Below are 17,489 nucleotides of genomic sequence, written 5' to 3' on the forward strand. Positions count from 1 at the left end.
AATATGGCCAACCCGGGGCCTATATAAAAGGTAGGGGCCTGGAGCTGCAGCTCCAATAGCCCCTACATTAATCTGGCCCTGAGGAGGAGGACGAGGTAGCCAACACTGCTTCTTTTCAAAAATTTTAAATGAGGGTACACCCCAAAAGAGTGAGAAAGAGCAAAAATGGAACAATGGGTGGGTAAGGTCGGTATCCATTGCTATTCTGCATAAGGTACGGAAAAGTCCCGTGGGATCCATGCCTGGTTCATTTTAATGAACGTGAGCTTGTCCACATTGTCTCTGGACAGGCGGCTGCGCTTGTCTGTTATAACGCCCCCAGCCGTGCTAAATACCCGTTCAGATAATACACTGGCTGCAGGGCACGCCAGCACCTCCAAGGCGTAAAGGGCAAGCTCAGGCCATGTGCCCAATTTGGAGACCCAGAAGTTGAAGGGGGCAGACCCGTCATTCACTACATGTAGGCGTGTGCACACATACTGCTCCACCATGTTGGTAAAATGCTGCCTCCTGCTAAGACGTTCCATCTGAGCTGCTGGTGCTGCTGTTTGTTGTGGCGTGCTGACAAAGCTTTTCCACATTTCGGCCATGCTAACCCTGCCTTCTGAGGTGCTGGCGGTGCCCTGGTTGCGTTGGCGACCTCCTCCTCCTCCTCCTCTGCCTTGTGCTTCCACTGTGGCCCCGCTGTCAGATGGGAATGCCAGCAGCATGGCGTCTACCAGCGTGCGCTTGTACTCGCGCATCTTGCGATCGCGCTCCAGTGAGTGAATTAAGGACGGTACGTTGTCCTTGTAACGGGGATCCAGCAGCGTGGCCACCCAGTAATCAGCACAAGTTAGAATGTGGGCAACTCGGCGGTCGTTGTGGAGACACTGCAGCATGTAATCGCTCATGTGTGCCAGGCTGCCCAGAGGCGACGAAAGGCTGTCCTCTGTGGGAGGTGTATCGTCCGTGTCCTCTGTATCCCCCCAGCCACGCACCAGTGATGGCCATGAGCTGGCCTGGGTGCCACCCTGCTGTGAACATGGTTCCATCTCCTCCTCCAGCTCCTCCTCCTCCTCATCCTCCTCATCCTCCAGAACTGTGCCCCTGCTGGACAATTGCGTCCCTGGCGTTTGCGTGTGCAGGAACCCACCCTCGGAGCCCCTTGCGAATGACTGCCCTGAAAGCCTTGGAAATGTTACCTCTTCATCCTCCTCCTCCTCCTCATCCTGTGCCACATCCTCTTCCATCATCGCCCGAATTGTTTTTTCAAGGAGGCATAGAAGTGGGATAGTTAAGCTGAGAACGGCGTCATTGCCACTGGCCATGTTGGTGGAGTACTCAAAACAGCGCAACAAGGCACACAGGTCTCGCATGGAGGCCCAGTTATTGGTGGTGAAGTGGTGCTGTTCCGCAGAGCGACTCACGCGTGCGTGCTGCAGCTGAAACTCCACTATGGCCTGCTGCTGCTCGCACAGTCTTTCCAGCATGTGCAAGGTGGAGTTCCACCTTGTGGGCACGTCACATATGAGGCGGTGAGCGGGAAGGCCGAAGTTACGCTGCAGCGCTGCCAGGCGAGCAGCAGCAGGGTGAGAACGCCGAAAGTGCGCACAAACGGCCCGCACTTTCTGCAGCAGCTCTGACATATCGGGGTAGTTTTTAAGGAACCTCTGCACCACCAAATTCAGCACATGCGCCAGGCAAGGGATGTGCGTCAAACCGGCTAGGCCCAGAGCTGCTATGAGATTTCGCCCGTTATCGCACACCACCAGGCCGGGCTTGAGGCTCGCTGGCAGCAACCACTCATTTGTCTGCTGTTCCATGCTCCTCCACAACTCCTGCGCGGTGTGTGGTTTGTCCCCCAAACAGGCAAGTTGTAAAACTGCCTGCTGTCGTTTACCCCTGGCCGTGCTGAAGTTGGTGGTGAAGGTGTTACGCTGTCCGGATGAGGAGGCGGTAGAGGATGAGGAAGCGGAGTAGGAGGAGTTAGGAACAGGAGGCAAACTGAAGCGCCCTGCAATCCTCGGTGGTGGAAGGACATGCGCCAAATTGCTATCCGCCTCAGGCCCATCCGCCACTGCATTTACCCAGTGTGCCGTTAGGGAGATATAACGCCCCTGACCGTGCTTACTGGTCCACGTATCCGTAGTTAGGTGGACCTTGGCACAGATGGCGTTGCGCAGTGCACACCTGATATTTTCCCCCACTTGGTTGTGCAGGGAAGGGATGGCTTGCCTGGAAAAGTAGTGGCGGCTGGGCACGACGTACTGTGGGACAGCCACCGACATAAGGTTTTTAAAACTGTGCGTCTCCACCAGACGGAATGACAGCATTTCAAAGGCCAATAATTTTGAAATGCTGGCATTCAGGGCCAGGGATCGCGGGTGGGTAGGGGGGTACTTCCTCTTCCTCTCAAGTGTTTGGGAGATGGAAAGCTGAACGCTTCCACGGGACATTGTGGAGATGGTTGTTGGTGACCCAGGTGGTGGTGTTGCTGACAGATCGTCTGTTTGCGGGGTGGCAGGTGCCGGTATCACTACAGATGTGGCTGGAGCCGCCGAGACTGCAGCAGAAGAGGAAGCAGGATGAGCCAGAGACGTTTCTTGGTTTTGAAGGTGTGTACTCCACTGCAGCTCGTGCTTTGCACTTAGATGCCTGATCATGCAGGTTGTGCTCAGGTTGAGAAGGTTTATGCCTCGCTTCAAGCTCTGATTGCACAGGGTGCAAACCACTCGTGTCCTGTCATCAGCACATTTTCTAAAGAACTTCCACGCTAGAGAACTCCTTTGAGCTGACTTTGGTGCGCTCGTTCCCTTGCTGCGTTGGGCAGTAGCGGGCGTAGTGTCTAGGGCACGGCCGCTCCGCTTCTGCACCCTGCTCCCTCTTCTGCTGTGCTGGTGGCTCTGTGCGACCACCGCCTCTTCCTCCAAACTACTCAGGTCACCTGCATGACGTTCATTCCATGTGGGGTCGAGGACCTCATCGTCCTCCACATCATCTTCCACCCAGTCTTCACCCCTGCCCTCCTTGTCGGTCTCCACAATGCTGAACGCCGCAGCAGTTGGCACCTGCGTTTCGTCATCATCGGAGACGTGCTGCGATGATCCTTGCATGTACTCATCTTGAGAAATAAGTGGTTGGGCATCGCTGCACTCAATCTCTTCCACTTCTGGGGCAGGGCTAGGTGGATGGCCCTGGGAAACCCTGCTGACAGAGTCCTCAAAAAGAATAAGAGACTGCTGTATGGCTTGGGGCTCAGACTGCTGGCCTGATTTGCAAGGGGGTGAGGTGAAAGACGGTTGGACATTGGCTGCAGGTGCCAACTCTGACCTTTCTGCAGTAGACTGGGTGGGAGACAATGTGAAGGAACTGGAGGCACTGTCAGCAGCAAACCAATCTACTATCGCCTCAACTTGTTCTGGCCTCATCACTTCTAGGGGCGTTTGATGCCCTACCAAATACTGATGCAGGTTCTGTCGCCTACTCACACTTGAGGAAGGTGTTTCACTTGTGCGTGTAGCTGGCACAGATCGACCACGTCCTCTCCTTGCAACAGGAGCTCTACCAGCAGCACCACGACCCAGGCCACGGCCCTTATTTGACGGTCTCCTCATATTTCTGTAATTTAAGATCTTGCCCTAGAAAGGTTTTTATTGAATAGCGGAATAGGAAATATGATCCAAAAAAGTGTATGTATCTCGCACGTACAAAACCACACTAGGCCCCAATTACTATTGTTTCTACCCCTAAAAGGATGGATGAGGAGTAGGAGGAGTATGGAACAGACAGCACCCTCAAATCTTCAGAAGTATGAGATGAACCCCAAAAACTTGGAAAGGTGGATCTCACACGTACCGACACAGACTATCCCGCAATTCAATTGATCCTCAAAGGTTTTTATTGAATAGCGGAATAGGAAATATGATCAAAAAAAGTGTATGTATCTCGCACGTACACAACCACACTAGGCCCCAATTACTATTGTTTGTACCCCTAAAAGGATGGATGAGGAGTAGGAGGAGGAGTATGGAACAGGCAGCACCCTCAAATCTTCAGAAGTATGAGATGAACCCCAAAAACTTGGAAAGGTGGATCTCACACGTACCGACACAGACTATCCCGCAATTCAATTGATCCTCAAAGGTTTTTATTGAATAGCGGAATAGGAAATATGATCAAAAAAAGTGTATGTATCTCGCACGTACACAACCACACTAGGCCCCAATTACTATTGTTTGTACCCCTAAAAGGATGGTTGAGCAGTAGGAGCAGGAGTATGGAACAGGCAGCACCCTCAAATCTTCAGAAGTATGAGATGAACCCCAACAACTTGGAAAGGTGGATCTCACACGTACCGACACAGACTATCTCGCAATTGAATTGATCCCCAAAGGTTTTAATTGAATAGCGGAATAGAAAATATGATCAAAAAGAAAGTGTATGTATCTCGCACGTACACCACCACACTAGGCCCCAACTACTATTGTTTGTACCCCTAAAAGGATGGTTGAGCAGTAGGAGGAGGAGTATGGAACAGGCAGCACCCTCAAATCTTCAGAAGTATGAGATGAACCCCAAAAACTTGGAAAGGTGGATCTCTCTCACACGTACCAACACAGACTATCCCCCAATTTAACTGATCCCCAAAGGTTTTTGATTAAATAGCGGAATAGAAAATATGATCCAAAAAAAGTGTATGTATATCACACGTACACAACCACACTAGGCCCCAATTACTATTGTTTGTACCCCTAAAAGGCTAGATGAGGAGTAGGGGGGGTATGGAACAGGCAGCACCCTCAAACCTTCAGAAGTATGAGATGAACCCCAACAACTTGGAAAGGTGGATCTCTCTCACACGTACCAACACAGACTATCCCCCAATTTAACTGATCCCCAAAGGTTTTTGATTAAATAGCGGAATAGAAAATATGATCCAAAAAAAGTGTATGTATATCACACGTACACAACCACACTAGGCCCCAATTACTATTGTTTGTACCCCTAAAAGGCTAGGAGTAGGGGGAGTATGGAACAGGCAGCACCCTCAAACCTTCAGAAGTATGAGATGAACCCCAACAACTTGGAAAGGTGGATCTCTCTCACACGTACCAACACAGACTATCCCCCAATTTAACTGATCCCCAAAGGTTTTTGATTAAATAGCGGAATAGAAAATATGATCCAAAAAAAGTGTATGTATATCACACGTACACAACCACACTAGGCCCCAATTACTATTGTTTGTACCCCTAAAAGGCTAGGAGTAGGGGGAGTATGGAACAGGCAGCACCCTCAAACCTTCAGAAGTATGAGATGAACCCCAACAACTTGGAAAGGTGGATCTCTCTCACACGTACCAACACAGACTATCCCCCAATTTAACTGATCCCCAAAGGTTTTTGATTAAATAGCGGAATAGAAAATATGATCCAAAAAAAGTGTATGTATATCACACGTACACAACCACACTAGGCCCCAATTACTATTGTTTGTACCCCTAAAAGGCTAGATGAGGAGTAGGGGGGGTATGGAACAGGCAGCACCCTCAAATCTTCAGAAGTATGAGATGAACCCCAAAAACTTGGAAAGGTGGATCTCTCTCACACGTACCAACACAGACTATCCCCCAATTTAACTGATCCCCAAAGGTTTTTGATTAAATAGCGGAATAGAAAATATGATCCAAAAAAAGTGTATGTATATCACACGTACACAACCACACTAGGCCCCAATTACTATTGTTTGTACCCCTAAAAGGCTAGATGAGGAGTAGGGGGGGTATGGAACAGGCAGCACCCTCAAACCTTCAGAAGTATGAGATGAACCCCAACAACTTGGAAAGGTGGATCTCTCTCACACGTACCAACACAGACTATCCCCCAATTTAACTGATCCCCAAAGGTTTTTGATTAAATAGCGGAATAGAAAATATGATCCCAAAAAAGTGTATGTATATCACACGTACACAACCACACTAGGCCCCAATTACTATTGTTTGTACCCCTAAAAGGCTAGATGAGGAGTAGGGGGAGTATGGAACAGGCAGCACCCTCAAACCTTCAGAAGTATGAGATGAACCCCAACAACTTGGAAAGGTGGATCTCTCTCACACGTACCAACACAGACTATCCCCCAATTTAACTGATCCCCAAAGGTTTTTGATTAAATAGCGGAATAGAAAATATGATCCAAAAAAAGTGTATGTATATCACACGTACACAACCACACTGGGCCCCAATTACTATTGTTTGTACCCCTAAAAGGCTAGATGAGGAGTAGGGGGAGTATGGAACAGGCAGCACCCTCAAACCTTCAGAAGTATGAGATGAACCCCAACAACTTGGAAAGGTGGATCTCTCTCACACGTACCAACACAGACTATCCCCCAATTTAACTGATCCCCAAAGGTTTTTGATTAAATAGCGGAATAGAAAATATGATCCAAAAAAAGTGTATGTATATCACACGTACACAACCACACTAGGCCCCAATTACTATTGTTTGTACCCCTAAAAGGCTAGGAGTAGGGGGAGTATGGAACAGGCAGCACCCTCAAACCTTCAGAAGTATGAGATGAACCCCAACAACTTGGAAAGGTGGATCTCTCTCACACGTACCAACACAGACTATCCCCCAATTTAACTGATCCCCAAAGGTTTTTGATTAAATAGCGGAATAGAAAATATGATCCCAAAAAAGTGTATGTATATCACACGTACACAACCACACTAGGCCCCAATTACTATTGTTTGTACCCCTAAAAGGCTAGATGAGGAGTAGGGGGAGTATGGAACAGGCAGCACCCTCAAACCTTCAGAAGTATGAGATGAACCCCAACAACTTGGAAAGGTGGATCTCTCTCACACGTACCAACACAGACTATCCCCCAATTTAACTGATCCCCAAAGGTTTTTGATTAAATAGCGGAATAGAAAATATGATCCAAAAAAAGTGTATGTATATCACACGTACACAACCACACTGGGCCCCAATTACTATTGTTTGTACCCCTAAAAGGCTAGATGAGGAGTAGGGGGAGTATGGAACAGGCAGCACCCTCAAACCTTCAGAAGTATGAGATGAACCCCAACAACTTGGAAAGGTGGATCTCTCTCACACGTACCAACACAGACTATCCCCCAATTTAACTGATCCCCAAAGGTTTTTGATTAAATAGCGGAATAGAAAATATGATCCAAAAAAAGTGTATGTATATCACACGTACACAACCACACTAGGCCCCAATTACTATTGTTTGTACCCCTAAAAGGCTAGGAGTAGGGGGAGTATGGAACAGGCAGCACCCTCAAACCTTCAGAAGTATGAGATGAACCCCAACAACTTGGAAAGGTGGATCTCTCTCACACGTACCAACACAGACTATCCCCCAATTTAACTGATCCCCAAAGGTTTTTGATTAAATAGCGGAATAGAAAATATGATCCAAAAAAAGTGTATGTATATCACACGTACACAACCACACTAGGCCCCAATTACTATTGTTTGTACCCCTAAAAGGCTAGATGAGGAGTAGGGGGAGTATGGAACAGGCAGCACCCTCAAACCTTCAGAAGTATGAGATGAACCCCAACAACTTGGAAAGGTGGATCTCTCTCACACGTACCAACACAGACTATCCCCCAATTTAACTGATCCCCAAAGGTTTTTGATTAAATAGCGGAATAGAAAATATGATCCAAAAAAAGTGTATGTATATCACACGTACACAACCACACTAGGCCCCAATTACTATTGTTTGTACCCCTAAAAGGCTAGATGAGGAGTAGGGGGGGTATGGAACAGGCAGCACCCTCAAATCTTCAGAAGTATGAGATGAACCCCAAAAACTTGGAAAGGTGGATCTCTCTCACACGTACCAACACAGACTATCCCCCAATTTAACTGATCCCCAAAGGTTTTTGATTAAATAGCGGAATAGAAAATATGATCCAAAAAAAGTGTATGTATATCACACGTACACAACCACACTAGGCCCCAATTACTATTGTTTGTACCCCTAAAAGGCTAGATGAGGAGTAGGGGGGGGTATGGAACAGGCAGCACCCTCAAACCTTCAGAAGTATGAGATGAACCCCAACAACTTGGAAAGGTGGATCTCTCTCACACGTACCAACACAGACTATCCCCCAATTTAACTGATCCCCAAAGGTTTTTGATTAAATAGCGGAATAGAAAATATGATCCAAAAAAAGTGTATGTATATCACACGTACACAACCACACTAGGCCCCAATTACTATTGTTTGTACCCCTAAAAGGCTAGGAGTAGGGGGAGTATGGAACAGGCAGCACCCTCAAACCTTCAGAAGTATGAGATGAACCCCAACAACTTGGAAAGGTGGATCTCTCTCACACGTACCAACACAGACTATCCCCCAATTTAACTGATCCCCAAAGGTTTTTGATTAAATAGCGGAATAGAAAATATGATCCAAAAAAAGTGTATGTATATCACACGTACACAACCACACTAGGCCCCAATTACTATTGTTTGTACCCCTAAAAGGCTAGATGAGGAGTAGGGGGAGTATGGAACAGGCAGCACCCTCAAATCTTCAGAAGTATGAGATTGTGTTCACTGTACCCCACAAAGATTGAGTTCACTGCACCCCACAATGATTGTGTTCACTGCACCCCACAAAGATTGTGTTCACTGCACCTCACAAAGATTGTGTTCACTGTACCCCCCAAAGATTGTGTTCACTGCACCCCACAAAGATTCTGTTCACTGTACCCCACAAAGATTGTGTTCACTGCACCCTAAAAAGATGTTGTTCACTGCACCCCACAAAGATTGTGTTCACTGCACCCTAAAAGGATGTTGTTCACTGCACCCCAAAAAGATTGTGTTCACTGTACCCCCCCAAAGATTGTGTTCACTGCACCCCACAAAGATTGTGTTCACTGCACCCCAAAAAGATTGTGTTCACTGTACCCCCCAAAGATTGTGTTCACTGCACCCCAAAAAGATTGTGTTCACTGTACCCCCCAAAGATTGTGTTCACTGCACCCCACAAAGATTCTGTTCACTGTACCCCACAAAGATTGTGTTCACTGCACCCCAAAAAGATTGTGTTCACTGTACCCCCCCAAAGATTGTGTTCACTGCACCCCACAAAGATTCTGTTCACTGCACCCCACAAAGGATTTTGTTCACTGCACCCCAAAAAGATTGTGTTCACTGCACCCCAAAAAGGATTTTGATCACTGCACCCCAAAAAGGATGTTGTTCACTGCACCCCAAAAATGATTTTGTTCACTCCACCCCAAAAAGATTGTGTTCACTGCACCCCACAAAGATTGTGTTCACTGCACCCCAAAAAGATTGTGTTCACTGTACCCCCCAAAGATTGTGTTCACTGCACCCCACAAAGATTCTGTTCACTGTACCCCACAAAGATTGTGTTCACTGCACCCCAAAAAGATTGTGTTCACTGCACCCCAAAAAGGATGTTGTTCACTGCACCCCAAAAAGGATGTTGTTCACTCCACCCCAAAAAGATTGTGTTCACTGCACCCCACAAAGATTGTGTTCACTGCACCCCAAAAAGATTGTGTTCACTGCACCCCAAAAATTATTTTGTTCACTGCACCCCAAAAAGGATTTTGTTCACTGCACCCCAAAAAGGATGTTGTTCACTCCACCCCAAAAAGATTGTGTTCACTGCACCCCAAAAAGATTGTGTTCACTGCACCCCACAAAGGATTTTGTTCACTGCACCCCAAAAAGATTGTGTTCACTGCACCCCAAAAAGGATGTTGTTCACTGCACCCCAAAAAGGATTTTGTTCACTGCACCCCAAAAAGATTGTGTTCACTGCACCCCACAAAGGATTTTGTTCACTGCACCCCACAAAGATTGTGTTCACTGCACACCAAAAAGGATTGTGTTCACTGCACCCCAAAAAGATTTTGTTCACTGCACCCCAAAAAGATTGTGTTCACTGCAGCCCAAAAAGATTGTGTTCACTGCAGCCCAAAAAGATTGTGTTCACTGCAGCCCAAAAAGATTGTGTTCACTGCAGCCCAAAAAGATTGTGTTCACTGCAGCCCAAAAAGATTGTGTTCACTGCAGCTCACACACAGAAAAATGGATGTGGATCACTGACACCTGCCTATCTCCAATCCCACACCACACAGCAATATCGATTGTAGTTTGTAGAACACAGTTTCCCTAAAATTCAGCAGACTCTGTCCCTAACAGGATTGAGAAGAGATCGTAGATCAGGATTGAGTGCAGATTCACCCCACCCCCCACACAGCAATATCGATTGTAGTTTGTAGAAGACACTGACCCTATAATTCAGCAGACTCTATCCCTAAAATGCCTACAACTCGCCCTGCCTAAACACTCCGACCTGTCCCTCAATTCTATCCGGACACAAATGGTTTTTTCCTGCCTATCTTTCCCTAATCAGCAGCCAGCACATTGATGTGTGCTCTGTCCCTTAGCTAAGCAGCAGAATGACGCTGCTGCGGCGGCTGCCTCGAACTTATAAAGACTTGGTCACATGCTTCAGACGGCCAATCACAGCTACTAAGACATTTGCAGGCATGGCTGGGATGGCTTAAGGCACACCAGTTAAACGATTGTTGATTGGCTGTTGAAAGCCCGCCATGAAAAGAGCGCCAAAGCATGCAAAACCCGGAAATAAAACGACCGAACACGGATTTTTACCCGAACATACAGTAAAGTGTCCGTGTCCGTGTTCGGGTAAAAAAAATCCAATTATTCGGTACGAACACGAATAATACAGTCCGTGTTCGCTCAACACTACTTAGGATGTCTTAGGTTGCTGAGGAATCAATTGTTGCTGGGAAGGATCTGCTGTTGAGGGAGAGGTCTATTGTTGCTTGCTGCTGGAAGATCTGTTTTTGCTGCTGGAGTGGATCTATTGTTGCTGAAGTGGTATTTTGTAACAGTAGCCAGACTTCCCTTGTGTCCAACAGGGTCGAGTTCTGCCATTCAGTCCCCTCTGCAGGTTCTCCGCCAACACGTGGGATAGCCCCTGCACACTGGCTCACTCTGGCATCTGCCATCTTTCTCCTCCACACACGTGTCTGCTCCTCAGCTACACCTGATGGCGGAAGTGATGTCTCAGCTCCCTCAGCGGACGGCGACTCTACCCACGGCCCCAGGCTAGCTGACTGTGCAGCGGTTGCTCCCCCTGCAAGGCAGATCTCTTTGGCGCGCTCTCTCCCGCGTGGTGCAGTAACCCCCTTGCTCACTGCCATAATGCTGTTCAGCCTGCACAAATGGTACTGCAATGCAGATTGTGTTCCCTGCCACAGATATACATACATTATATATACATATACAGTATCTCACAAAAGTGAGTACACCCTCACATTTTTGGAAATATTTTATCATATCTTTTCATGTGACAACACTGAAGAAATGACACTTTGCTACAATGTAAAGTAGTGAGTGTACAGCTTGTATAACAGTGTAAATTTGCTGTCCCCTCAAAATAACTCAACACACAGCCATTAATGTCTAAACTGCTGGCAAAAAAAGTGAGTACACCCTTAGGTGGAAATGTCCAAATTGGACCCAAAGTTTTAATATTTTGTGTGGCCACCATTATTTTCCGGCTCTGCCTTAACCCTCTTGGGCATGAAGTTCACCAGAGCTTCACAGGTCGCCACTGGAGTCCTCTTCCACTCCTCCATGACGGCATCACAGAGCTGGTGGATGTTAGAGACCTTGCGCTCCTCCACCTTCTGTTTGAGGATGCCCCACAGATGCTCAATAGGGTTTAGGTCTGGAGACATGCTTGGGCAGTCCATCTACCCTCAGCTTCTTTAGCAAGGCAGTGGTTGTCTTGGAGGTGTGTTTGGGGTCGTTATCTTGTTGGAATACTGCCCTGCGGCCCAGTCTCTGAAGGGAGGGGATCATGCTCTGCTTCAGTATGTCACAGTACATGTTGGTATTCATGGTTCCCTCAATGAACTGTACCTCCCCAGTGTCGGCAACACTCATGCAGCCCCAGACCATGACACTCCCACCACCATGCTTGACTGTAGGCAAGACACACTTGTCTTTGTACTCCTCACCTCGTTGTCGCCACACACGCTTGACACCATCTGAACCAAATAAGTTTATCTTGGTCTCACCAGATCTCAGGACATGGTTCCAGTAATCCATGTCCTTAGTCTGCTTGTCTTCAACAAACTGTTTGTGAGCTTTCTTGTGCATTATCTATAGAAGAGGCTTCCTTCTGGGACTACAGCCATGCAGACCAAATTGATGCAGTGTGCAGCGTTTGGTTTGAGCACTGAAAGGCTGACCTCCCACCCCTTCAACCTCTGCAGCAATGTTGGCAGCACTTATATGTCTATTTCCCAAAGACAACCTCTGGATATGACGCTGAGCATGTGCACTCAACTTCTTTGGTCGACCATAGCGGGGCCTGTTCTGAGTGGAACATGTCCTATTAAACGGCTGTATGGTCTTGGCCACCATGCTGCAGATCAGTTTCAGGGTCTTGGCAATCTTCTGCCATTTTCTATGTAGAGCAACAATTCTGTTTTTTAGATCCTCAGAGAGTTATTTGCCATGAGGTTCCATGTTGAACTTCCAGTGATCAGTATGAGAGAGTGAGAGCAATAACACCAAATTTAACACACCTGCTCCCCATTCACACCTGAGACCTTGTAACACTAACGAGTCACATGACACTGTTACACATGACATTTAAATTAAATATGACAATTTATATGACTTTACACCAAGGTATTTGTGAATATAGTCCATGGGGGTATCCGAGGCAAATATTTGCATTCACTAAATCTGGTCTCCCACAGTACACAGAACATGGAAATGCAATTATTTTAGTAAATATAAACTGCTAAATACCTTTTATCATCAGCAGTATATAGCAGCCTTGTCAAGAAGAGAGAAGACCGGGCGCCGATCTAAGTGTAGCAATAAAACATTTTATTAGCAATAGCAGGAGTACTACTCACAAGAGTACGGTAAAAACAGGCATCTCAATAATGGTGGGTATGCAGAGTTCGTCCAGGGGGTCCTCCCAAGGTCCTGTTGGAGCTGGTGCTGCGAGGGATAAGCTGCGGTCTCCTGGTGCGGGACGCGCTGATCGCTCTGTGATGATCCGGCAGCGTGAGTCCGTAGGATGGAGGGCTGTGGTGTCACTTCCTGGTCGACTCTGTGTGCTTGAACGGCGACGCGTTGCGGAGCATGCGCTCCTTCTCCAGGCCGTGCACATTCACATAGGGAGGGGGTCCGGGATCTGGGGGGCCCCCCTTGTTAAAGGGGGCTTCCAGATTCCGATGAGCTCCCTGCCCGCAGACCCCCACAACCACCGGCCAGGGTTGTGGGGATGAGGCCCTTGTCCTCATCTACATGGGGGCAAGGTGCTTTGATGTGGAGGGTGCAGAGCCCCCCCCTGCCTCAAAGCACCCACACCCCCCCATGTTGAGGGCATGTGGCCTGGTGTGGTCCAGGGGGGGTGGGGCCGCTCACTCGTCCCCTCCCCTTTCCTGGCCTGCCGGGCTGTATGCTCGGATAAGGGTCTGGTATGGATTTTGGGGGGGACCCCACGCCGTTTTTTCGGCATGGGGCTACCCTCAAATTCCATACCAGACCCGAAGGGCCTGGTTTGGAACCAGGGGGGGACCCCCACACCGTTTTTTTTCCCATTTTGGTGTGGAGTTCCCCCTCAAGATTCTCACAGCGCATGTCGCCCCGCAAGTCGGATTCCGACTTGCGATGTTGCGGTGCGACCTCTATTCAAATCAATAGGCTCCCATAGGGAACCATTGATTTTGAATGGAAGAAAAAAAAACGTATAACGTTGCTTAACGCACGTTAAGCAACGTTATAGCAATGTTATTCAGCCTTTAGCAGCGTCAGGCGTTTTTAACGCTCTAACGCTGGTCCTCAGAACGCGCAGGTCGTGGGTTCTTGTTGCAGCTTAAAAACGTCTAGGCCACTTACAGCTCAAAAACGTCTGAGTGTGCATGAGGCCATAGAATAACATGGAGGGGCGTTTTTAGGCTGCAAAAAGAAAACGCCTGACGCTACTTACAGCGGCGTTAAAAACGCCCCGTGTGCATAGGGCCTAAAGCTTGTTGGAGGAGTTTTTATACTGCACTGGCTGTTCTATCAGGATGCATGACTCCTGACCCTCTGTCTGAACAGGGCTGATTGCCCCTGTGCTGATCACATGCACCCTCCCAAGAAAAAAGGAAAACCTCTCTCTAGCAATACACTCAAAACTGAGCATGTGCCACCTGACTCCAAAGCTTCTGTATTATTCTGTAGCACCTTCCTAGGTAGGTGCTAGAAGAGAGTATAGTTTTGGGGTTTTTCTGCTTACCAGAGAGATTGCCAGGAACATTTATATTGCTCTCTGACTACCAGAGAGAAGGATCTATTAGTGGGGTCTGCTTATGGTGCCCTGGTGCAGCTCAGTTTGTCTGAAGTGTTTCACACTGGTTCAATAGGGAGGCATATTGGACAGTGGGAGGAAACCTGACATATGATTTCACAGGCATTTACTACAGCTTTGGTGATTGGCAGAGGAAAGTGCCTCAGTGCACACTGGGATACTATATAAATGCCAGGGCACAGGTGCTCTGGGTCTTTCAGATGGAGAGCAGGGTCCTGGAGAGAGGGGGCGGCTGCCCCTCCTCTGTAGAAGCTTATATGCGGTCTCAGGTGGTCAACCTGAGGGCTGGAGAGTTAGAGAGAAGCTGAACCCAGAAGTCCTGCAGAACTGACTGTAAGGGAGACACTGGAAAGGATCTGATTCTGCCTATAGTGAATACAGATCTGTGTCATGGGGCCTGTCCTGTGAGGGCCATCCCTTTTGCTAGAAGAGTCAGTGGATGGGTGTCAATCAAGGGGATGCTAGAGAGTGTCCTGAAGATAATGTAGTTGAATCAAATCTGCTGCTATAGAGAGCAAGAAGACTTAATTCTTCCGTAAAAGTGGCAGTATGGTTAAAGCAGTATGGTTAAAGTGAGAGTTGTCCTTATCTACTGTGAATAGTTCAAGTTGGAGTATCCCACTATTTCCTTCTCCCATCCAAGTTCCACAATAAATATAAAACCAAATCCCCTGGACAGTTTATTGAGCACCGAGCAACTGGGAGTAAGGACGGGTGAGTGAGACTGTCCCTGAGTGACCGTCTGAAGGTAATCAGAGGAGACCCAAGAAGTCATCACACAGCACTACGGGGACAGCGCTACAATTCGGACATGTTTCTGGAATCAGTGGAAGAAGAGAAGGATCTGTATATACAGGATCAAAGTCTTTGTACAAAATGCAGAAGATAAACCCGTTAGGTTCCACAGTGAATATAACAAGCATGCTGTACTGCATATACAAACTGAATTTACTGTTGTGGGTTTAGTAACACTTTAAGTTGATAGTGTGGGAGCAATGGGTAAAGTAAGTGTCTGTAGTCATTGTGATAGGAGTCACTTTGGGCATGGGGGTTGTGGACCCCAAATTCCTTTAAAGAGGTTGGGAGGCACCATGTCCAGCCTTGTGTGGCTTTCTTATGTTTAAGTCACCCTGCATCTTTTATGGATGCAGAGTGACCGGGAGGGTGGTGTACACTGAGAATATGGTTTGGACTACTTCAAATGGGACAGTAATATGCATAACCTGTATCTCTCAGGAAATTTGGAGATCTACCTTATTCCTATACACTGTAACTCCTAATTTGGGCGTCCAATAACTAGGAGAGACACCATGTCTGATAATCAATGTGTATTAGCTGCAGAGAGAGGGGGGGGGGGTTGTTTCCAGCAGCCCCTCCTAAAGAATGTCTACTGATTAACTAAGTGCTTTTGTCTAAAATAGGACAGTATGACAATTGGGTCTGAGACTATTGATAAGTATGTTAATGAGCTCACCTGGCTGTCTACTAAGAGATGTAATTACACAGTCACTGTTCATGTGGTATTCTCAAAGTGTATATAAATGCTGTGTTTCTTTCAATAAAGAGTAGAAGAGAGTTATTCTCACTTGACCGCAATACGGAGCCTTGTCTCGTACTTGAGGGGGGGGGGGGGGATTATTTGTATGGGCTTCATGTATGGCGGATTGGAGTGGTCGATAGCTTTCCTGGTGTTTGGGAGCGAATTATCCTCGACGACTGTAACCCCTTTCATACTTTGAGGTGTTGTTACAGTCATATTTTATGTTTTTCTATATAGTTGAGTTGTAAGGGTTTAGACTAAAGTTTTCAAGTGCTGATGAATGCTGAACAGTATGAGGAAATTAATTCACGAAAAAGTAGAGCAGATCGTATAAAGTCCTGAATACAGGTATATGAAGAGGTGACTAAAGTGGAGTATTAAAGCTTAGTTCCTAACCAATTGTTTAGATATATTATCAAGTAATAAACAGTTTGCAATTATTCTTTTATTACAGGTCTCCCAAAGGTGAGAGAGATCACCCACTCCTCAGGTGGCATTTTTAGTTTAGATGTAGATCATTTCTACCCCAACAAAATTACTGTAACCTGGGAGGTGATCCAGCCACCATCAAGCACACAGCCTCGTTCCATAGGTTCTACCATTCTAATGCATCAGAACCAAGATGAAACCTTCAATGCCACCAGCACATGTGAAAGTCTCAGAGGGTTGATCCGGGAAGATGAGGCTTATATTGTGCGAGCCTTGGTGGAACACAACAAACTTAAACACCCAAAACACAGAGAATGGAGAAGCGATAAGAAAGATAATAAAGGTATGGGAAATATTGATTCTACTTCCACAAAGTTTGTAAATGTGTTCTCTTCTGTACATTATTCCTCATACTGTATGTGGAGGTTCATTACATACATATAATGAACTGCCCTTTGCTGTTATCTTTTTCAGATTTTCTTGCACAGCCAGAAGTAGAGATGATACAAATACCCAAATTGTTTGCTAACCAACAGACACAACTGCAATGTAGAATATCACACTTTTACCCCGATGATCTGATTGTGAAATGGATTATTAAAGATCATGGAAGTGGGCAATTAAATCAAATACATGATGGTGGGAGATACAGGATTCCAGACAGCACATCTCAACTTCAACCAGATAAAACATTTACTCATACAGCACTTCTGGAATTTACCCCATCAATAGCAGATCATGGGTCAGAGGTCATCTGTACAGTGAACCATCCCAGTCTTGAGGAACCAATAGAGAGGACAAGTGGAACCTTAAAGGTGTTGGGTAGGTACCGCTAGATTTACAACGGAGTAGTTTGTAGAGTTATCAAATCTTCTCTTGAACTTGTGGAGGATAGCCAGGCTAAATATCCCCGAAAACATTAAGACGGCATTATTTTCCGTTCTGTTGAGTGAGTTACCCAAGCATCATAGATCCCACGTCTATTTATTTTTCTAGCAGCCAAAGTTACCATAGCGCAAGCATCAAAATCTCCTGTGATTAACCGTGCGTTAGTCAAAAACAAAACCCCCTGGATCATGATTAGTAAAAAATAGGCTAGTA

General features: G+C 46.9%; 1 protein-coding gene across 1 annotated transcript in view; it reads left to right on the top strand.

Moving 5' to 3' along the window:
* LOC309558546 (uncharacterized protein) overlaps nucleotides 1–17,489 on the top strand; it is a gene marked incomplete at its 3' end in the record, with an annotated part of 62,985 nt that overhangs the window by 17,975 nt on the left and 27,521 nt on the right. The window contains 2 exon segments of the mRNA XM_082261625.1: nucleotides 16,414–16,731; nucleotides 16,863–17,210. Coding sequence (XP_082117751.1) covers nucleotides 16,414–16,731; nucleotides 16,863–17,210 — 666 coding nt within the window.

Source organism: Pelophylax lessonae, assembly GCF_965119305.1.
Source record: "Pelophylax lessonae genome assembly, chromosome: 6".
NCBI lineage: Eukaryota > Metazoa > Chordata > Amphibia > Anura > Ranidae > Pelophylax > Pelophylax lessonae.